The 24234-nt window shown below is 39.0% G+C and overlaps 1 protein-coding gene across 1 annotated transcript in view; it reads left to right on the top strand.

Annotated features, from left to right (window-relative positions):
* SCUBE1 (signal peptide, CUB domain and EGF like domain containing 1) overlaps window positions 1-24234 on the top strand; it is a gene marked incomplete at its 3' end in the record, with an annotated part of 207684 nt that overhangs the window by 23133 nt on the left and 160317 nt on the right. The window contains exon 3 of the mRNA XM_084262753.1: window positions 12446-12574. Coding sequence (XP_084118879.1) covers window positions 12446-12574 — 129 coding nt within the window. The remainder of the gene's footprint in view (window positions 1-12445; window positions 12575-24234) is intronic.

Genomic DNA, 24234 nt, shown 5'->3' on the forward strand with positions numbered 1-24234 from the left:
GAATGACCCATAATCTTGCCTTTCAGTGTGTTCTGTGCCTGTTACAGAACCATTGTGTCAACTTTCCTAGTCCAAATAAACACTTCTGTAGTTAGAAACATTAGTTACAGCAAAAATAAACATAATGATTCTGAAACAGAGGGATCTGTGCATTGATCATCCAAGTTGTCCTCCAGTCAGCTGCTGTTTAATAGGTGAGGAGGTACAGTCATCACACTTGTGAAGGACTTAGAGTGACATTAATGGCTTGAGAGCTGCTTGGAGGAGAGAGACCTAGGGGTGTTGATCAACAGCTGGCTGAATATGAGTCAGCAGTGTGCCCAGGTGGCCAAGAAGGCCAGTGGTATCCTGGCCTGCATCGGGAACTGTGTGGTCAGGAGGAGCAGGGAAGTGATCCTTCCCCTGTATGTGCTGGTGAGGCAGCACCTGGAGTACTGGGTTCAGTTTTGTGCCACTCACTACAAGAACATCAAGATGCTTGAGTGTGTCCAGAGGGGGGCTACAAAACTGGTGATGGGTTTAGAAGACAAATCTTATGAAGAGCAGCTGAGGGAGCTGGGATTGTTTAGTTTGGAGAAAAGGAGACTGAGGGGAGACCTCATTGCTCTCTACAACTACCTAAAGGTGGTTGTAGCAAGATGAGGGTCTGGGTCTGTCTCTTCTCCCTGGTAGCTAGTGACAGGACAAGGGGAAACAGTCTGAAGTTGTGTCAGGGGAAGCGTTTAGGTTGGATGTTAGGAAAAATGTCTTTACTGAAAGGGTTGTTAGATATTGGAACAGGCTGCCCAGGGAGTCGGCTGAATCACCATCCCTGGATGTGTTTAAAAGAAGAGTAGATGATGTACTTGGTGACATGGTGTTGGACCTAGTAGGCCTGAATAGATGGTTGGACTTGATGATCTTGGTCTTTTCCAAACAAAACCATTCTATGATTTTTTACAGGTTGTTCTTTGCTGTTCTCTGCAAACCAAAATGCTGGGAGGTTTTCACTTCATAACAGATGCTGTTGGGGAACTGTATGAATTTGGCTGTGTTTGGGGAACACGTGACAAAATAATAAGCAGAGTTGATTTCTTGGGTTTCATAATTATCAGGACCAGCATCATCAGGGGACACGAATCCATGGATCCCCTGTGTATCATGTTTACAATTAGCCACATGACTTTAGTAAATATTGAAAAGAGAGGCAGCCCTGAACAGGCCATTTGAGTATGTGCACAGCTGTGAGAGAGTCATTGCAGAGCAGGGCACAGAATGCAGAGCTCCTTCACTCATAGATGCATTAGCTGGTGTGCGACCATCACAGGAGCTTTTGTGGGCTGGTGAAGCTGGTGTCTGATAGGTGTCCCATACAAGGTAGGGAGTTAGACCGAGTAATACGGGATAACAGGAAGCCCTCGGTTTTACAAATCCTACACAATATAAATTTCATTATATTTCCCAAGTGGTTAACCAGCACAGCAGAACCGTTCTCAGCCAGGAGTCTGCAATAGCCTAAGGACTACTGCTAAAGCACATGTGGAAAAAAATAATTTGAAAAGGTAAGCCTGCTGTCAGAAGACATAAATTTGCTACACCAGGATTTGTATCTCTGCTGGAAGATACAGCAGCTCCTCTTATGCATGAAGGTTGAAAATACAGTTATATTGTGTCTCACGCTGCTTGTGGGCTTAACTGTCTCTGACTGAAACTGAAGAAGTGTTAATCTGCCAGGGACTAATGAAGCACGTGCTATATGATATTGAGAAATCTTCCATTTTACATGTGATTGCCACTGACTCGTTCTGAAACGAGCAAGAAAGAATAGCCACCTTCTCTCATGGGAAGGGCCACAGAAAAGAAGTTACTGTTCATCCACTGACAGGTAATAAGGAAATTTATTTCGGACTTGAAGTTTGGAATTGTATCCTTTTGTCAATGGACAGAAACTTAATAATGAAAGGGAAAGGCATGTTAGAGGTACAGAATCTGAGAATGAGGGGGTTGGAAGAAAAGTAGGTGAATGATGTCTGTATCAATCAGCTAGTTTCGTTCTTTTAAACCTCTCCCTCAAAGTATTTAGATGTGTATTTCAATAAAGATGTAGGAGTAATCTCCTGCCATGCTTTGGTGAAACAATAATCACTTGGATGCATGCACACCAGTTGTGGCAGTAAGGTGCACAAAAATATTCTCACTTCAGATCTCCAAGAACTCGCAAGGCTAGATGTGGAATCAAACATTTCCCATTATATTAAAAGAGGGAATTGTGGTGGAAATGGCTGTGATTTAGAAGAAAGGGGAAAATGCTGTCAAATGTCATGTTTCACATTCATAACAGCATGCGAACAGGAAATCTCTCTGCGTGAGCTTGTCAGGCATGGCAACTCCTAAATAAAGACAGACTCTTAAAACTGTTATGTGCTCTGCAGGTATCCATCTTTACTTGAGTATCTCACTTGCAGTTCAAAGAACTTGCAGCCAATCTGTTTAAATATCAATTAAGAAAAATGTCAAATTGCAATGAATTAAGGAAAGGTTCAAGGGCTGTAGTACAAGATAACAGTAATTTTGGTTTTATCTAGGAAAATATTGTATTAACCACGAACGGAGCTGGAGTGGTCCCAGATAAGTTTGCATTGTGCTGGTAATGATGGCAAATGTCACATAGGAATAATACTCAGGTGTATAAATAGAAAATATCTTTTTCCCCAGGGAAAGGACTCTGCTTAGGTTATTTGGTTGGGGTTTTTTTTTTGTTGTCGTTGTTGGGTATTTTTCATAAATGACTGTAGCTGTCCAAAGGGTTTAGACCCCCAAAGGTACTCTAGTTAAAAAATGCTTTATAAATCTAATGTTAATGCAGAAGGAAGATTTGTCAGTTAAGAAGTCACAAACTCCATAAGGTCCTAAATGGAAAGTGTTCTGTGTCATTTATTTGATCTCCTCTCCATTCCTGCTCCCAGAGTGTTATGTATGCCACCATAAAGAGTATGTAGGCGGCTGGAAAATTGCACCAAGTGCATGCAGAATCTCAGCTTTCAGTTTCTGTGGTTTTTTAAACTTTTTAAAGTATTTTTTACTCCCCTGTACTTCAGTGGTAACGTCCTATTCGCAAGGTGTGTGTACGCTGAAGCAGTAATACCTGGCTCGAACTGCAGGCATCCTGAAAGAATGAATAGAAGGGGTAGATTGTTTTGTCTGTTGTCAGTTTGATTGGCCTATCAGTGTCCAGCCATTAAAAATGTTCTGGCTCTTTGAGTAAGAAGTGGAACATACAGGAAAGAGAATGGAGACAAGAAACTGAGGAGGGGAAGTTAAATTCAAGAAACATACAGGCAAGGAGGTTACCAGAGACTGTATTTCTTATCAGTGAATGGATTCAGCTACTGTAGAAAGTTTGAATTTTCAGTCTGTTGCCTTGTTTTATTTAACAATACATAAATTGGACCAGCTGAACTCTGCTTATAGCATTGCATGCTTGGCACTGTCTAGCCACTAGTCTTTAAATATGACTCAATTCTCCCTTTGTATAATAAATATATTTGAAGATCATTAGCACTTGTTATTTTGCAAGTTTTAGTTAAACACATATATTTTTTCTTCAGCTGATACAAAGTTCATGTACTCCATTGCCTCCTTTAGAGAAGGACTCAAGGGTGTGAAAGCTTAGCTGTTTTGTCCCAGGCAGTGAAGGTGCCTCTTATCAAGCCATCCTTACTCTGTGCAACTTGACAGTTTGAGTCACGCTTGCTGTGATCAGTGTAGTAATGGGAAACAAATACAAACACAAGGCAAAATAAGGACCTGACATAGGTGTGTCTCTGTGCTTTCTCTCAAATTAGGAGATAATAATTGTGGTCAGAGAAAAAAATATTAAGCAAATAGAAAGCCCCATCTTACAACTCGTGATAAATGGGATGATCTCATCTCCCTTCCAAATGCATCCTAAATATTTTTAGGCAAGCTAGTTCTAAATATGAAGCTGTTCACACTTTAAAAATATTTGTGCTGTTTAACCAGCTAGGCGTACCTCTATGTAGTTTGGATTTCATTTTCCCTCCTTTTTTTGCAGACAGGAACTTTAGCAAGATACAAAGTGTGATGAACTTTGTGTTCAGCCACCTACTGAAGAAAAGGAACCAAAACTGCTACAGAGCACTTGGATGTTTTCTGGAAACTGTGTGAAATAGCTTCCAGAAAACACCCCAACCGCAGATTGCATCCAAATCATCTCCACTGAGTTGGCATGACATTTTCTTTTTATTGCTGGTTTTATACTGGAAAATAGGGAGTTATGACATTTTTGAAAGTACTTGTAAAACTGAATTTTTTTTTTCCTTTGTGAATGTACTAATGAGACAAACATTGGAGGGGCAGTACCCATATTTGAGGAATTTACACTGAAAAAACCCTCATGCTAAACAACCAGTTGTACCTGTTCTTTTTCCTTTCTCCACTGAGAAATCAGGCTGCTTTTTCTCATTTTACCCTATTCCCAGCCTGCTCACCCTTGACCTTGGCTCTCAGAGTAGTCCTAATGGCTATCAAATTTTACTGTTTTATTCTGCACAAGCGTCTTGAAAACATCACAACAACTTGAAAGTCATAAAAGCTACACTGTGTGTTCCTCCTTGATTCATTGGATCATAACATTTCCAAGGTCACACCATCAAAAGAATAAAGATGTTACTTTATTTTTTGACTCGTAAATGTTATCTCAGGAAGCACCAGATGTAACCAGTGACATTAATTTGTTTTCTCTTATAAAAAAAAGTGACTTACAAAGCTTTTTATGGAAATGGATTTTCTGAAACAGAAACCTTCACTCTGAAGGTTGAGGTTTCCTTTTGTGGTAGAAAAAAAATCAAATTAATATTGATATGGTGATATTTTCTTCATAAAATTTGGACTTGGAGTAGATGCCGATTTCTGTAGTCACAAAACTCACAGAGAGAAGCAGGTCGGGTTGAGTGAGGACGAGGGGAAACGGTCTGAAGTTGCATCAGGGGAAGCATTTGGGTTGTACATTAGGAAAATGTCTTTACTGAAAGGGTTGTTAGATATTGGAACAGACTGCCCCGGGAGGTGGTTGAGTCACCATCCCTGGATGTGTTTAAAGGAAGGGTAGATGTTGTACTTGGTTACATGGTCTAGTGTTGGACTTAGTAGGGCTGGATAGATGGTTGGACATGTTGATCTTGAAGGTCTTTTCCAACAGAAACCATTCTGTGAGTCAAACTGGTAACATTTTCCCAGCTGATTCTTCATGCAATTAACTGGGTCAGCTCTTCCAAATTTGAAGAGCATACCTGAACAGACTTCAAATTGTTTTGAACGTGTGGAAATGTGCTTGTGCTAAACTCCTCTTGAGAATCTAATCATTTTAGTATTCTTGCTTGTGTTGAGTGCTTTCCAGAGCACTGAACTGCACTTAACCAAAATGGTCCTTAATGTATATGTGAGGTCTTTTTCTGGCCTTTAGATCTGGAGCTGGTTCCCTTCTTAAGGGAAGTGCAACTCGATACGAGAAGAACAAAACGCCGTAGGTTCAGGATAGCCAGTGAGAGTGTTTAACTGTTGAAAGTATATTAAATATAGACTCTGCCAAAGAAAAAGTGTTCCCATGTTGGTTTTATTTATTTTAATGGCTTTTACAGTCCCCAAATCCAGTCATTAAAAAAAAAATAAGATGCTGATCTGATTATGATCCAGGACTTGAACTTTCATTGTATTCTTGTCAGTGCACGTGTTTCTTCATTTCAGCCTGTTTCTTCAAAAATAAAGTAACAGTGTTGATGCTACACTGCTGCTTGTTCTGGGTTGGAAGTGGGAACAAGAGATTTAAGTGCTGATCCCATCTCAGATAGCTCTTTACTGTGAGTCCCAGGAAAGGTTTCTTCCTGGCACTGGGAAGCCAGTGGTAAAAATGACTCGTAACTTTAGCGGGATTGGGTTTTCACCTCAGGGCATTTCACTTTTGGATATTACAAGGTTCCTTCTTTCCCTACTGTTCAAGATCAAGTTTGCAGAGATGAAGAAAACTCTCTTTGTGCTGTAGCTTTATTTTTAATTGTGTAAGATTTGAAACCTAGGGTGGGTCTTTTGTCCTGCATTGTTCTGTAGAAATGAGGACAACATATTAGTCCTAGGAGGAACAGTGACCAACATTCAGTCAAGAATCAGTAAACATTTCCGAAAGCTTTTGAGAGTGAAGCCATAAAAGTGTAAAACATTACCACATAGAAATAAGTGTTCCAGCATTTTGCAATGTCCTTTGCTACATACCAGGCAACATGCCGCAATTACAGAACTGGAGTATGATGTCTTTTTAGCAGATGACTGACAGTGTAGAATTCTGCTAGTGGTATGCTCTGTCTTCTGTAGGGGACTAGTAACAGCTTCTCATGGAGCAGCAAGGTGAAAAACACTGTTTCTTTGCTGGCACATTTGTAAGGACAATGTTATTTACTGTCTCCATGATGCCTCTTTGGCAGCATTTTGCTTAAAGCTGCTAGATAAGCAGATACAGATGAACACCAACATATTTTTCTTTTCAGATACTGAATAAACATGTGGATTTATCCGTCAAGATACACTTAAAAAGAATTTCATATTTTTTTTTCTAGTGATTTTATGCACTCAGGTCCTTTAGGAAGTATTCCACATCTGCATAATATACCTGTGTGTAAAGTTTTGTTTGTGATTCTCTAAATTAGAAGGAATTGATATGAGCAGACAGCTTCCTTTGGCTATTTATTTTAAAATGTCCAAGCATATAAATTATTCCTTTCAAAGTCAATTGAAGTTTGTGTTTACTAAATTAGCTCCAGATTTTTCCCTTACATTAGTAGTCAAGAAATACTTTAAAACGAACACAGATTTTACCCAATCCTGCTCCTATTTTGAACATATTCTGTTGCATCATGAGTGTTGGGATGTGTGGCCTTGACAGATGCCAAGATAAAAGTTGTGCCAATGCACCCTTTCCCATTTTCTATAGAAATCTGTGGAATTCGACACTGAAAGCTGAATTTGGCTCATTGACTTTCGGGCCTCAGCCATTCTTCCTTTTGCATGTTAATGGCCTCAAGGCTTCTGTGACAGCTCTGCTGTGACACTGATCCAAAATTCATCAACTGCATGCAGACATTTGCTTTGATTTTGGTAACTTTGCCCACAATGATCGGTAGCTGTGCTGACAAATAAGTTTTGTTATGTGAGTTGTAATGATTTTTGGACATTCAGGAGGTTAATGAATGGTAACTGGTATAATGGATGGATTTTGCTGGACATGGATTTTGTACTTTCCCAGCATAAAGTCATTGCCACCTTCTAGCAAAGATTGTTAGTGCTTGGAAAAGATGGCTAGCACAGAGCAGATTTCATGACTGTGCTGAAAATGTTTAAGCAAAAAGGGAACTGCCTGTCTTCCTCACTGTGTTTTACAGCTTGGTTTGTCATTTGGACATTAGTTATTGCGTGATAACATGTCTTTATTATCTGCTGAAACAGTTGAAATACTATGACACTGGAAGAAGAAGAAGAAATTGATTCTTGTTTGATTTTGAACGTTTTGTAGTCACATTGTTATCTGCCTCCAAGAGAGCTGCTTGTCTGCAGGGTGGCCTTGTGACACTCCTGAGAGTGCCATCCCTTTGTTGCAGATGAAAAATATTTGTGGGCTAGTGTCACTTTCACTTGTAGTAAAGAAAAAAGCATCAACCCAAATCTGTTTAAGGTAGATACATGTCCCCTCAGGCTAAAAAGAATTAGGTCACATAAAGAAGCCAACTTTTTGTATAACTGGAATACAGTGGTTGTAAATTACAGTACTCCTCATGGTTACAACTGCTCGGATTTTCTCTGGTACTTGTCTGAGTTTGGGGATTTTTTTAAGTTCTTGGATGCATATATAATAATTATGGTCTTATACACTATACACGCTTTAAACAACACAAGTGGTCATTGAAGAGGACAACAGCAGAGCATGGTGGTGCTGTGTTCCCTTGGGTATCTGAAAGAAAGTTATTTCCAGGCTGTGACAAAAAGATTCACCTCTGCTTTCCAGAAGGAATTATGATGTAGTTTCCAAGCTTCTTTCACCTTGGCAAATAGCTGAACCAGGACAGCTACTAGTGCACCCAAGTAGGCAAGCTTCTTTTTATCTCTTTTTTTTTGTTTTGTTTTTTATCCCTGCTTATTTTTTTCCTTCAAAACTTTTGAAACAAGGAGTGGATTTTGGAGATTTCCCAAAACATTTCCAGACAGAGATGGTCAAAACTAGCTCTCCAGCAGCTGAAGACGTGGTTGTATGCAACCAGCTCTGGCGTTAGGAATTGCTGTCCCGTTTGAATACAGTCAGCCCACATAGGTTCTTGGCAGAACATGTTGTTATAAATGACCCTACGCCTTTTTAATCATTTTGGTGCATTTCAGTATTTCCAGGGCACCTGTAATTGCTGCCATTGTAATACCATATGAAATTAATTCCTCTTAGAGAGGAAATTGCAATTACTTTTTTAGGGTGCTTTCTTAGACACCCCAAGGTGTCTACCCAGGCAGAATTTACTGGAGTGAAAACTTGGTAAATACTTTGCCAATGTAGATAAAACCTTAGGATTCCCCTTGAGAGCTAGATCCCAGCAAACCTTGCTGTTTCAACAGCACGTGCATCTGCATCAAGCACAGCAACCTCATGGTTGGACTGCAACATTCCTGTTTCTCTTGCTTAGTTTTGGTGTTACGGTAATTGCTTCATCCTGAAAGACAATATTAGGTGATGAAACACTAAAAATCTTCGGAATAGTTGAAGGCCCAAAATTAGTGGGAAGAGTTAAATTTCTGAGTTGGATGTGTTTGGAGCCAAGAAATTGATTAACACACAATCCTATCGGTTTCAGGGAAAAAAGTGTAATAGGATATGACCTAACCAAAAGGAAATTAACATAGCTGGCCCCTGCAAATTTTGGGGCTTACAATAGATAAAGTAAGAGTGAGCATAAAGGTTTTGTGTGTTTGTACTGCTATTGCTTTTATCACTATATTAAGCTTGCTAAGGAAGTCATATCCTGCCATGTAAGATGTAATATTCTGCCTGTAAATTAGTTGTTCAGCACTTTCACGGGGGTGCTCTTGAAATAATGTCCTCCTCCTGGTACCTGAGAAGATGGGTGATGTTCACATTGTTTGTGGGGACATTGTCTGTTTTTTTTTTTTGTTGAAGCGACTGGAGCTTGAAAAACGACCAACATTTGGCCTTCACGGGCTTCTTGCATGGTTTTGTTTGGTTGGTTTCATTTTAAAAGCTGAAGTGTTAAATTCCCTCATCTTATCCCCTTGGTGTTTTACTAGCAATACTGGAGACAGAAATTTCCATCAGCCTACCAGGCAAAGTCTTTTAAATAGCAGTGTGGTTTGGGGGAAGCACCAAAAAACCTACAACATGGTTCTTAAAATTAGGTAGAATATTTGGCTCCACTCCTAGTTTTGTACTGCTCTTGGGGTACAAAAGGGAGAAGTAATCTAATCCTTTCACAGAATTTAATGCAACTGGAAGTCCTTGAGAGAGAGATGTGAGAAGAATCTGTTCCTTTTGTTATTTTTCTGGGTTATGTATCTGTTAGATTACCCTTTCTGGAGCTGAAGTATTTGTATTACATCAGCACCTTGTGCTGCTAATCACAGTACAGCTTTTTAGAAATAAGTATTGTATAAAGGGCAGGCATTTAAGAGGCTTTGTGTTTCTTTGATTTTTGTCCCTTTTGAAGGCTCTCCCATTGCTTATTTAAACAAATAGTCCTGTTTGATTCATTGTTTGGGGGAGGGAAGAGAAAAGGGGAATTAATTGATCAGCCCTTGGTAGTCTGAGTACCATAAGAACTGATAACCCTTTCTTCTGAATTCCCTCTTTCTGAAGAAACTCGGTGCTGGATAACAGTTAAGAGCAAATCTTCAAATGAAGTTACTGTTTTTTCTGGGTGTCTTGAAGGAATGCCCACCACACCTGGCATCAAAATCATGTCCCACCTTTTTTTGGTTATTAATTTGCCCTGTTAAAACATGGTATTGCTGTAGAGCTCTGTTTTTGTCCCTGTAGCCCGAGATTGATAGGAAGTTTCAGGAAATATGCATGAATAGTTATGGAAGCCACAAAGATCTCCTAAGTGGGAGCTTCACTGTAATGCTTTGGCAATATGTATGCAGGCACATGGGGCTGTACATATAGGAGAGCGGTTTCTCAGGGACTTTGCACTGCCATGCTATAAAGTGTGTCCCTAATGAGCCCAATACACAATAATTGACTTGCTGGTTAGTGTTTTAGGAAAAAAAATCACAAAAGGCTCTTTTTGTTTTCATGGCAAACTCCAGAAGGTTGAGTGCATCCACAGGTTGGGCTGACTTGGCTCTTGTACAACTAAGGGGTGGAAATTGTTAACGAAGAATGATTTCTGAAACACAGCAGTGATTGCAAGGCTAGGAAGTTTATGTTTAAACAGCAGGTTGTATTTTTGTCAGGAAGATCCTTTCTCCAGCTTTTTATTTCCAGCATTTTTGTGGTGTTGAATGCGGAGTTACAAAAAAGCTTAACTGGTTTTGTGGATAAAGATAAATTTGTAATTCCCCTTTCAAGCTGCTGAAGAGATTGCAGAAGGGGGCTTCAGAGCCATTGGAAGGAAGTGGATGAAGATCTGAGCAATTTCGAGTTCAATGTAGATTTTTGGGGAGGGGATGACTTGAAGGGAAAAGCTTGCAAAAACATTTTGGAGAAGACTGTGACTTCTCTGGCAGATCAAACTTCTCAGAGGATTGTGCAAAGAGGCACAAACCTAGCCAGCCTCAATCCAAGGGGTAGAAATGCTGAAAGCCTTGAGTGACTGAGTCTGTGCTGGCTTTGCAGAACCTGGGTTTGCCAAATTACCTTGCTGTCTTGGGATTATAGCTGGGTATGATACCAGATAGCAAAGCTTTTCCTGGGGTACTTTGAAAAGTTAGAAAAAAAACAAAACAAAAACCAAAACAAGAAAAAAAAATGGCTGTGTGAAAGTAAGCCTAATTCAGAAATATTTCAGTTATCTCTGCAGTGGAAGGCATGTTTGAAATGTACGTCCAGGATAGGACATAGGACAAGTGTTGGGGCTTCAAGCTGTGCCAGGGAGGTTCAGGTTAGAAATGAGGAGACATTTCTGCTCAGGAAGATTGGTGAGGCATCGGAATGGGTTGTCCTGGGAGGTAGTGGAGTCACTGTCCCTCAGGGTGTTTGAGGAAAGATTGGATGAGGTACTTAAGGACATGGTTTAGTAAGTAATACACCTGGTAGGGGGACGGTTGGACTAGATGATCTTGGAGGTCTTTTCCAACCTTAATGCTTCTGCCATTCTGTGATAGCTCAAATGTACTAACAGGTGATTTTCTAAAAAGATGACTTTATCTGTTTATCATGCGTTGTCTAACTTAGGGAAAGTAGCTGGGGTTTTTGGTCTAGCACACCACAGATTTAGAGCTGATACTTATCAAGCTATGAGTCTGTCTATAATTATTTGTGTATTTTTAGTTGGTTGGTGTGCACCACCGAATGATTCATAGCTGTGACTGTGAGGCTGACATTCCATCTACAAACCAAGATGCAATCTGTAAAAACAAGCAAGTTTGCACTTTCTTCAGTGAGTGAAAAAGTTATTTTTTTGTGTGAGGGAGGGAAGATCATAACAGGATTGTTTGAAATTGAAGCAGAATTCATCTCTCTCACAGTTTATAGTAGTCTTTCAGATACAGGCCAGTGCACAAAAAAAAAAATTCTAGCATAACTTCTTAGAATAAAACATTTTTTTTGTTGTTGCTGTATGTGAATTAATATAGAAAATGATAATAGGACTTATTGGGGGGGGGGGAGGAGGAGACAAACAAAAGTGTACCAGCTATTTCAGAAATGTGGTTTTTAAGATTTGTTGTACAGAACTACAGCCTTATGTATTGTCAGGACTATATCAGATCTTGTCCTGAGAAGACAGCTTTATGTTAAATACGGCATACTTTTCTCTTGTCTTATGTCCTATCGATAGCAAGTTTCAAGTAGTTGGTTGTTACAACAAAGTTGGAGGTTTAACTCATTGTCTACTTGACTATTTTAAAGATAAAACCTATATTTTAAATGTAAAAAACGTGCCAAAATCAGGTGTTTGGTTTTATTCTTTTTGGCAGAGTATCATTGTTTACTGTGATGATACTAGTTATTTTGGTAAGGAATGTTCTATACATTGGCTTGCTGTCTTTCAGTCAGCAGGTCATACATGACAGTCAGTAATTTCCTGAGCCATCTCTTGGACGAAATATACAATATGAATATAGAAAGATTAGGAACATTCCTAAATTAAAAAAAAAAAAACTTGTTTGTTTGAGGAAATTTTTCTGTATACTTGGTATTTTCTTTTTACAAAAGCTTCTTCTTCCCCCTCTTGTGTTTTAGATATTGACGAGTGTGAAAATGACTTCTACAATGGGGGCTGCGTTCACGAGTGTATCAACATCCCAGGCAACTACAGGTGTACATGCTATGATGGGTTCATGTTAGCCCACGATGGCCACAACTGTCTTGGTAAGTAGTGAATGCTGGTAGGGAAGTTTCCTTTCATGTCTGTGGTAAGGAGGCCTGATTTGCTTGCTGTGGTTGGTTATCTGATATATTTTCAGTAAAGACTTGATCCAGATCACGGTGAATAAATTGAAACCTGTCTGTTAACTCCAGTGTGGTTTAGGCTAAACTCTTAATCCCCACATACTCAAATCAGTTTGCCTCTCTTTAACACTGCAAAAAATAACCCCCTTACCTCCAAAGCTTGTGCTGGAAGTTTGGGCTTCTTTTTAAAGAAAAGTAATTTACCCCATCCACTTAAATATATTTTGTCTGCTTCATTCAACTTCTGTAATTTCAGTCGTATCTTTAGAGATCCCCTCTCCCCTTTTTTCCCTTTTAGGGTAACATAGTTCTAGGATATGAACATAAATTACAGAATGTTGAAAGTGAAACTGTTATGAAGGCATACTTGGACAAAAAGGACAGAAGAAACAGTTTTCAGTAATAGCTGTTTGTGAAGGCGAGGGACACAGTCCACTAACTATACAAAGCCATGTTCAGAGCAGGATCTTAATTGCTTCAGCAGTCTGAGGATTTGGGGATTTATGTTTGGTTTTTTTTTCCAGTGAAACCAGTCAGTACTTACTGAAGCTGTGGAACAACTAGAATTTCAGAGCAAGGATTTGGTTTGCCTTTTAGTTAGCTGTATTTCCTACTGTGTTCACTTTCAAACTGAGTAATATTTTTTCAGATGGATTACAAACCCTGACCATCGCCAGGATTTTGACTCAAACTTGCAAATTTAATTTGTTATAGAACAGGCTAAATAGATTTATTTGCCTCAACCTGAGGTGATCAAATGATTAATTGTGGAAGAGGTATTTCTTATACAAAGAGCAGCCAGCCATCCATTTAAAAAAGAAAGGAAAACTGTATTTATACTAATGTTCATAAATACCTCTTAATAAAACATGGGTATAAACATAATCAAATAGTTCAACTATTGGGAATTCAAATAACTGCGTGTATGTTACTTCAAACAGCTTTGTTTCCAAATGATTCCCATTGTAGCAGGGAAAAGTAGATTGGCAGGTATGAACAGGAAAAGTAGTGATCTGATAAAAGGTGAACTGTTATGGAGGTCTGTGGATTTTTGGTTGGGTTTTTTTGGACCCCTGCTCTCTGTTGTTGTCCTCTGGTCATGAAACATACAGGCTGGATCCACAGAGATAGCCAGATTTCTCATTTTCTTTTCATTAATTTCTCTTCAGCGACTTGGGATTATTTTTTGGGGGGAGAAAAGGCCTATGATAATATGAACAGGTGGCTATGGTTGAAAGTATTGATCCAAAGCTTGCCAAGAGATCTCTCAGGTTTTTTAGAATTGGTATTTTAGAATTACCACAAAAGTGTTAGAAATCACACTGCTTCTAGAAAAGGTTCAGTGAACAGATGAGGGTGACAGAGTGCTGGGACAGGCTGCCCAGAGAGGCTGTGTGAAGTGTCCTTCTCTGGACATACTCAAAACCCACATGGACTGCAATCCTGTGTATGTAGGTGATCCTGCTTTAGCCGGGGTGGGGGGGGGGGGGGGGGGGGCTGGACTAGGTGATGTACAGAGGTCCCTTTCAAGATCCACCTTTCTATGATACTGTGGCTGGGAATAGCAAAGGGCTTCATTTCTCCCAGCGTGAAACTTCAGGACACTAAGAGAGACAGTTGCCTTTCTAATTCTGAGACTGGGGAAGTTTCTGTTCCTCAAACGCAGACTGAATGTTTACAACTAATCAATGGTCTTTGATGTATGTCAGTAAAATACCTGTTCTTACTTAGAGGTACTGAAAAGGGATTCAAGGCCTGTTACTCTTCCTTTCATCTTTAAAATTTGAGTAAGTGTACTGAGGACAAAAGTGTCTGGTTGTAAGATCTCAGACTGAATTTTTTAATCCTGATGGTGACCATGCAAATCTTCCTGTGACTGTGTGTTGTGTGCGAACTCAGATTTGGGACACCATTGCTAGGAAAAGAGAGAACCTAATTTTTCTGTCATTATTTGCTCCCTAGCTGGTAGCTGGCATCACCAGTTATGCTGACTGCTGGGATAGTCTGTTTGTGCCCATTAGTACAGTATCAGTTTTGAAAAGGAATATGTTGTAGTCTATTTATGTTCTAAAGTAGTTGCATTTCCCTTCGCTTGTGCTACCAGAAACATGTAAATACAGTTGAGTGTTTTTAAGAGGATGCAGTGAGGTCCCCTCCTCCTCACCCCAACCTCTGTAGGACTTTACAGAACGGTCAAAATGAAGATTGCTAGTTAAGTACTGCATCATATATTCTATGTATCAATTTTGCATTCCTCTTAGAAGTCATGCAATGTTTAACTGGCATGCTGAAGTCTGTATACACATTAAGTAGGACTGTAGTGGATCTTGTCTAGAATGATGTCACTTCTATCAAATTTTTAGATGAGTCTATAAAACTCGTGGTTGATTGATTGTGAAAACCCTCTCTGAACTGTCTTCTCACACAGCGCCATGGATGTTTATGTGCTTGGACAGAAGACTTGCTAGGAGTGACCCAACACCAGACTACATGATTCCTACTTCTCCCCTTATCCTTTGGCCTTCCAGCCATTACCATTCGTGTCCCTTTTGTCAGCACATGGGATGCCAAGCAGCACAAACTCTTAGGGGGCAATTTGATTGCCTAAACATAGGACAGTCACAATAGAGGAAACACACTGGAGCTGGCAGATGTGATGTGAGGTCATAGAATGTCTCAAGATGGAAGGGACCTGTAAGGATCATCAAGTCAAGATCTACAAGACTAGATCTGGACCGTGAGATGGAGGCTAGATGGAATAATATTAAGATGGCATTTGACTCTGATGTTTATACAGCTGAATTGCTGTCTCAGTGATTGGGCCACATTTAATCATGCATACATCCTCAGAAATCCTTGTCTGGTGCATTTAAATAGCTGCAGGGTAGGACCCCATGACAGTTCACTGATAGACCTGTAGGCCGTCTAGGGAACAGGTTGCAATGGACAAGACCGTTATATCAGGATTTCTGCATCTCTTGCTTGGATGAAGTCTATGCAACATCTTAAGCCATCTCTTGTGGTCAGGTTCCTTTTTAAACTTTCACTGGATGTCTTTCTAGCAACGTCAGTATAGCAAGATGATTAAAATCTTCTGTATAAATAGCAAATTTGGAATATTGACAACTAATTAGATCAGATGACAGGTTTCCTGAGTTCTTGTGTCAACATTTTTTGTTCTTTCTAATCAAGTGAAATTTCTTATTTGTTTATTTATTAGGAGGAAGTGTTTGGTTAAGAATTCATGGTTAAGATTTGTACTGGAAAGTGTCCAAAACTGTCCTTGGAGGAAGTCAACTCGCTCTCTATTTGACATTTTTATTGAGAAATTTCTCACGTATAACATGAAATGATACCACAGAGAATTCAAACTATGATGAGATCCTTTTCAGGCTAAAAATAATTTATTTAGCACTGTAATCACTTGAAATAGCAGTAGTTCTTTCTCAAAATTGCTCTAAATTCTGCTCAGTGAATGCAAGACTAATGTTTGGTCTCATGCAATAGGTTATCTTTATCCTTTATTTGAAACCAGTAATGAAATATGTTTTCCCCTGTCATATATGAAATAATAGTCTGGGTTTTTTTATGAGTAATTAGCTCACTGGTCCAGATGTTCTTTCTTGTTTGATCAGTTTTTTTCTCCATGATCTTACTGATAAATTGATTTTTCCTTCCTTGTATTTTACACATGTTGAGGCATGCTATCCATTTTCATTCTCTCTTGCCTTTAGGAGAGATTATGGCATAAATGATCATCTTTCCTATTAGTTCCAAACACTTTACCCATATCATTTGTACTAAATCAAAGTCTGTTCTCAGATATCTGGTAAAATATGTGAATCTGTAATACAGAGTATCAATGGATAAGACTTACGCCTTTAAAACTGGTTATTCAAAATATGCTCCCTGCTCTGATTCAGCATGATGCTTTGTTGTGGTTTAACCCAGCCAGAAACTATGCACCACACAGCCACTTGCTCATTCCCCCACGGCGGGATGGAGGAGAGAATTGGAGGAATACAAGTGAAAAAACTCGTGGGTTGAGATAAAGACAGTTTAATAGGCAAAGCAAAACCCACATGCACAAGCAAAACAAAACAAGGAATTAATCTACCACTTCCCATGGGCAGGCAGGTGTTCAGCAGGCTCCAGGAAAGCAGGGCTCCATCATACATAATGGATCCTTCGGAAGACAAATGCAATCACTCTGAATATCCCCTTCTTTTTCCCACAGCTTTATAAGTCACACAGTATGGAACTATCCCTTTGGTCAGTGGGGTCAGCCATCCCAGCTGTGTCCCCTCCCACCTCCTTTTACACCCCCAGCCATCCCATTGGTGGGGTGGTTTGAGAAGCAGAAAAGGCCTTGGCTCTGTCTAAGTGCTGCTCAGATAGTAGATAATTCACATCCCTGAATTATCTACACTGTTTCCAGCACAAATCAAAGCGCAGCACCATACCAGCTACTAGGAAGAAAACTAACTCTATCCCTGCCAAAACCAGCACACACTGAAATGTGTTCCTATTCCAACTAGGGGTCTGTGAGGGTTTTTTACTTTCTTGGTTTATATTAAATAAGGAGGCTGGACTTTTGCATATGTGAAGTGCATTATCAACCGGAGGCCTCCTTGGCAGTTGAGTATATTTGTGCTCTGTCCTTGTGTCCTTGAGTCTTTTAGTATGACAGGTAGCAGAAGAGGTAGATTAAGCCTAATAGTGTAAGCCTGGCTAATGTAGAAATTGAGATACACGATGGATGAGGATGCCATAGAGAAGGCTCGGAATTTGTCTATTCATTGAGAATTTCAGGGGAGCTTGGCAGAACTGCTTCTATGGCAAATCCTAAATGTACCCAGGAGGGTTAAAGAGAATTTCTTGGGGTTTGGATTTTGTTTGTTGGGTTGAGTTTGTTGTTGTTGTTTTGTTTGGGGTTTTTTTTGGTTGGTTGTTTTTTGTTTACTTTCAAATTATTGGGATAGGAATTTTCATATGGAAAGAAATCCTTTGCTCCTTCAGCAACAGTAAGGCTTCAGCTGGTTGGGGACTGTTCAGTTCAGGGCATTGCACTTAGATGAAGCCAAAAAAGAATGCTGTGAATAATGAGTGATATAGAAAACATAGAATCAGAATATCTTGAGTTGGAAGGGACCCCTAAGGATCATGAAGTCTAACATGGCCAATGCCAGACAAACGAAAGAAAAGGTATAGTTTTCTTCTAGGGAAGAGAAGATGAAAAAAAAGATGCAATAGACATCAAATTTTTTTTAAAAAAAGCTGCTGCAAATAATTAGATTTTTACTCTTTTTATTTTGTATCCCCACAGAAGTGAACAAGGTAGTGCAATACTATTTGGTTACTCCAGAAATTCAGAAAGCGTTGAATTGTTTTTCCTTTCTCCTGAAGGATTGTGATATGGAGTACCATTATCTTATGTTAATCTCTTTCCTACTGTATAAAAATTTAAGCTTCCTGGGAAGAGCATTATGTGCTGTGATCATCTGAGGCATCACTAAAGAAGAGAGTTCTGAAGCCTATCATGGATTACTAAACCTTGGGATTCATCCAGGAAAAGCTTGCTGGAAACCTTCCTGAGAGCATTTCTTGCTGGTATTCCTGACTAAGTCTTACAAATTTATTCAGCATCTGCAGATAGAAAGTGGAAGATAATGCCATAGCTGTTTAGACCAGAAACATGGAGAGCCTTGCTTCACAAAATTTCCTTGCCAAAGGGTTCACATATCAGCTGATGCTCCAGCTGTTCCAAGACTTCTGGAATTCACCTGTCTGATCAGAATATGAAAAAATGGGACATGAAGCTTGCACAAGAAAAATACATAGCAACAAAAGCTGCCCCTCATTGGTTCTTATGTAAAAGAAACATGTAATACCTCCTCCACAATCTGCTCTTCTGTCCCTTTTTCCCGCAGGCAGACTTTTGTGTAAATGTAGTTAGGGAATTCTTCCTACAAAATCGACACAAGTCCTTGGGTTTTTTCTGTTTGTTGAACCAAACCTGTGCATGAAAAATATTTCAGGTTAAAGAACGGGATTGCACGGACTGATGGTTTTCTTTTCCTTATCTGTTCAGATATAAGTATGAATAGCTATGAAGTGCTGCTTACATCTCTCTGTTTTGTGTCGTGGTTTTTAAAATTAATTTTCTCTTTACCACTGATTGGTGATAGTCCCTTTTAACAGGGAGTAAGCATTGGGTTTTTTGCCAAACCACTTCTTACTTCCAGGTTGCACTCATCTTAACTCTTCTTTCTTCTAAACATTAGCCTAGGCTTCATGAAGTCCCCCGCTCTTTATAATGTCTTTAATTAGTAAGTACTCAAGAAGGTTGTAAAATCTTCTTAGAAACCTTCAAAAAAGATGTAAGGAAGCATGAACAAAAAATATAACATGTTCAAAGACATCTATTTTTAGGTTTTTCTGTGGTGTTTTTAGATTTTTCTATTGCTGTGATATAGGAACATATGTGAACACTCTGTAGATACTAATAGGCTTGTTCTCAAAAAATCCTTTAAGGAGTATAATGTTCATTGTTTCATAGATGAGGAACTAGGGCAGACAGATTAAGTTACTTCTCAATCTTCACACAGGATGTCTATATGTCTGCAGCTTAGCCAAGAATAGAAACCTTACCCTGCTGAATCCCTGCTTACACGCTGATTTCAAATGTTCTGTGTAATTTTGGTTTCTCTTACAGAAAAATAATAAATACTAAATTTGGACATCTATAATATGAAATATCAATTAATTCTCTTTGTATGTCAGACATCCTGAAAATAACTACAGAAGTAGGTTTTGATGATCCAATATAGTTCATGGTTCTTCAGCAGTTAATCCTGTGTCTGACTGAGAATTGTTCTGGGAAACAAAGTGAACTTCTGATTATAGATCAGGCCAGAATGGCAATTACTAATGTGCATTATAGATTCCATAGAAATCTCTGCAAGAGCTGAATATTCAGTCTGATAGATAAAAATCCAAGGAGTGTCAGCTGTGAGTTCTGTAGCAAAGAAATGAATAGCAAAGTCCTGGTTATGTCCACAGTCTTAAAGGTGTGTTTTGGGCAGAAGGCTTGATTTTTCCAGCCTGAAAAAAAGACACTACTGTTTTATTTGTCTCAGATGTTCTCAGATGCTATTTTGCGTTTCTTGACAAAGTGACTAAGTCATGTGGAAGTCCCTGTGGGAAGAGTGAGGTGGCACTTTCCCCGGAGCAACTGAACCTGCTCCGGGAGTAGTACAAGTCTGCCAACTCTGGTAGGTGGAGCAGAGCAACAATTGCAGCAAGGCAGTTGGGAGCCTGCAGCCTAAAGAAAAACTTCTGAGACAAACCAGGAACAGATGATCACAGATTATCTACCTGTTCTAAAATGGGCCTTGGGATCCCATATCAGTATAAAAATGAGGTTCATGTTTGAAATCATAGAATCATAGCGCTCCTTTAAAATCTTATTTTAAGAGAGCAGAGGTTTTAAACCTGGCATGTGGTCTTACTTCCTGGCTGGGTAATAGTAATCTACAGTCTGACTCAGATGACAAAAAAACCATTAATATCTCTGCGTGTGTATGGATATTGCATCATATCATCATTCGTAGTCTTTCAGTGAATGTTCCAGTGCTTTATGTTTTTCTTCCAAAAAAACCCCCCAAACCCATTAGATTCCCCCAGATCTACCTATTCCCACCCTGCTGTTTGTCTGAATGCACACGCTGGGCTGGGAAGCTATATGGCCTCATCTGCCTGTGAACACGAAGTGAGAGTTGCAAATCTGTGAAGTGTATGTGTTTCTAAAGCTCCCAGATGTAAAATGTCAACAAGTGGTACATCACTCATTTAGGATTGCATAATCACTGGTATGATTGAGACCAATGTCTTCCTTTTAATTTAGCTTTATTTTCCTTCTCCAGACAGCTGTGCACAATGTGTTGCTCGCTTGAACTCCAGATAAATGCTTCTATTACTGATGGTTCTTTTTCTTTATGTTTCTCAACAGTTCAAATAGCTTTATTTTTTTTTCCTTTTGTGTGAATATTTTTAATATAAAACTAGCCATATTTTGGAAAGTTGTTTTTTGTTTCATAAAAACAAATATTTTAAGGAGAAGCTGAAAAATGGTCCATTTTCTTGCCCATCTTTCAGTTTTCCTTGCCCTTCTTTACTAATTCCAGGAGACTATTAGGTGAGCCGACAGTTAAGTATTGTCCTCCTCTAGCACATCAGCAGGGCCTCAAATAATATTATCAGTCATCCAGATTTTCATGGTTGCTAATCTTAAGATCCTTGGCAGACAGAGGAGGGTTGAATAAACCCAATAGCCACCTTCTCATAACTTGTCATTTTTATTAAAACACATGTAAAATAATGGTATTTTTGTAGAGAAAGTTACTAATTTAAGTATCGAAGCTCTTACTCATTTCCAGTGATTGCAGTGAGACTTTTTGCTTGAGTAGAACTTGAGGACTTGGCAGTTGTTTTATGTCTTAAGAGAAGGAGGCCAGACTCCCAAATCAGGGCTCAGTGGCTGAGTAGTGGAGATCTGTTGTAAATGTGGAAGGCTGTCAGGGTTTAGGGGCCCAGGCACAAGATGGGGCCCTATCTATTTACAGACAGGACGAAAAGTGTTGAAATGCAAGTTTTAACAATAGATGTCTCTGTATGTTTTGAACCTCTTTGTGTTCTGTGTTTCTGCAAGTGATGACTGGCTGTGATTAAGCTACTGAACCTCCCTCCAACACGCTGCAGTGGATGCATATACAAAAATCCACACTGAAAATTGCACAATTCGATGAAATTTATCAAGCAATTCATTTTTTCAGGATTAAAAACCTGAGTGTATTTTTACAAATTCTTTGTTTCTCAGATGCAAGCCTCCATGTCAAAGAAAATTCTTTTCTGATATGTTTCTTCATCATGATAAGTAAACATTTGATAGACAAATCTGAATTAGATGTTTACATGCAACTTCTGTATATATGAGTTTACTTCTTCATGGTGCAAGTGGTAGGTGACAATCGTAGAAATAAATTAAATCTGTCTTTTGAGATGGGATTATAATATGTTAGTTCTGATGATCTTCCTCTTCTGAACATCAGATTTAGTTTTTATGGCACCTGGTAACTGTAGAAATTTCGAGACTCTTGAGTCATTGCAGCCTCCTTTCTTCATAGCAGGTTCCATGATGAACAGTTGAGAATCATTATGGTGTTTGCATACAAATCTGAAAAACTCTTAACAACCAGGGAGTCAAGCCCTATATTTCTAAAAAACTTATGAAGTACTTCTAATGTCATACACTGTGCTTCAGCTGATGGAGTAAAAATGTCCACATCTAAACCATCTATCTGTACTCTCCTTCGAGTCACTTCAGGGGAAATGGGTGTTTCGTGTGTGTGACTGCCCTCATCCTAAAGTATATGTTTACTGTAGCCCACGTGAACTGCTCCCTGTTTTTTTGTGGATGCAGTCCCATTGACTTCAGTTAATCAACGCCTTTGAAAACAGGATTGTTGCTATCAGAAGCTTGGAGCCCAAAATTAGACTGATTTTTACAATACACCCATGTTCACCGTGGAAATCCAGTTAAAAAAATATCCCCAAAATGAGTTCTCATAGTTGTTGATGGAAAGGCCTCCGATATGCAGCCCTCTCTGAAGCTAGGGTCTGAACACACTGCTTTTCTTGTTCTCCTTTTTCTCTTTCTGTATCAGAAAGTTTTCCCCTTCAAAAGTACTTTAATGTTTAGTCACGCCACATTAATCTTCTGAGTTCAAATGAGATCTCACTTTCTTTACGTGTTAATTTACCATGTTTGCTTTCTTAAGCCAATGTGATTTGGGAAGTACCAAAACAAGTGAGAGCATAAATCAGCTTAGGCTCAAGGTTTTTGGTTAGGTATGGAGAAATAATCAAAAGCGTAGAATAAATCTTGGTCGCTGTCAACGACGAAGTTAAACTCTCAGACTGTCATAATAAATTAAACTGGGAGCTATGTGACAGCAGCATCAATCTCGGTCTCTTGTTTCTGCAAGTCTTCTTGTTGTCTGAGTCTTTTTTTTTTTTTTTTTTAATACTTACTCCCTGGAGAAAGTAATCAATCACAGTAGAGATTGGAACACTCAGGGAAGTAAGGAATAATCAGCTTAGAGTGTGAATATGGCTAACTTAAATCCCTTATGGATGGGTCTTATTTGGCCTCATACAGCTGTGGATGGCTGTTTCTTAGTTCAGTAAAGTCAGAGTTTTACTCTGCATTATTTATTCTGCATCCTATTGCCTTACCTTGATTGCATTAGATTTGTCTCTTTTGTTAATTCATTGTGACTTTCTCATGATAGCAAATTTCTAAGACAGTGTGGCCTATATTGTTCTATACCTTAAAGAGAAAAACTTTAAAATCTATTAAAATTAACTGAGCTTTGGGAGCCACACTGTGTTTAGCACTTAGTTGAAGCAAGGGAGAATGTATTCACCTGAGGGCGCAGGATTTCAGCCTACAGTAGCTGTGTTTACCCATCAGATGTGCATGGTGTCCCAACCTGCACTTGTGGAATGGTGCCTTTGCAAATCCTAAAAATTACATAGATCCAATTAAAACACTGAATTAATACGGTTTACAAAAAGACATCAGACATAAGCAAAGTCATCTGGTCCCTGATTTCAAATATCATCATTGTCATCATACGATGCCTGGAATGCAGTCAGTTCCTGGTGGCATTGATTTATGTTAAACAGTATGATTTATACAGTCAGGAAATAGCCATCAAAAAGAATAGCTGCTGCATAGTTGCTTATTGTATTAGAAAAAGAAAACTTTTCCAGTATAGATGAGTACCAGATGAAATGTTGGTAGGGAATTTCTTTGTGAAATAGCTTCCAGGGTCTCAGCTTTCTGGAATGTGTCTTGGTGTTATCCTTTTGACTGTAGTGTATGATGTACAAACTTAAAAGTTTGACTCAATCTACAAGACCAAGATAAAAGGTTATTTTTATTGTTTCTATTACCTTCTTCAGACTTCAATTCTGATCCTTCTCAAGTATCTCAAAATATTCCCTCTCTGCACATACTTTACTGGAATTGTATCAGAGCATGTGGTGTGGTTTTGCATAAAAGAGGGGCAGGAAGGAACAGGGACTAGTTGATGATAACATATTGTAATATGACTTTGTGATGACTGCAGCTAACTTCTAAATAATAATAATTATTCATTCATCAAAACAATTTAAAAGTCACTGGACATACTTTACAAGAAGGAAGGCTTCGGATTAAAGCAAAATTAAGAGACCTTTTGGGATATGGCAAGAAATACTTGGAATCAATTGAAATACACTTTATTAAATAGATGAGACTGCAGAGGACGTATGGTATTTTGCTGTAGGACAGGAACAGAAATAAGAATCATGGCACAGCTTTTCCACTCCATCTTAATGAAAGAAAATTTTAAGTGATGAGAAAGTTGCTTCAGCAATGAGTATTAGGTTATAGTACAGCCTCTTTGGCTGAGGGTTTATACCTTCGGTAAACTAGAACAGAAGTGGAATTGAAGAGTTTAGAAGAACAGAAA

This window comes from Gallinula chloropus, assembly GCF_964237585.1.
Source record: "Gallinula chloropus genome assembly, chromosome: 1".
In the NCBI taxonomy this organism is placed as follows: domain Eukaryota; kingdom Metazoa; phylum Chordata; class Aves; order Gruiformes; family Rallidae; genus Gallinula; species Gallinula chloropus.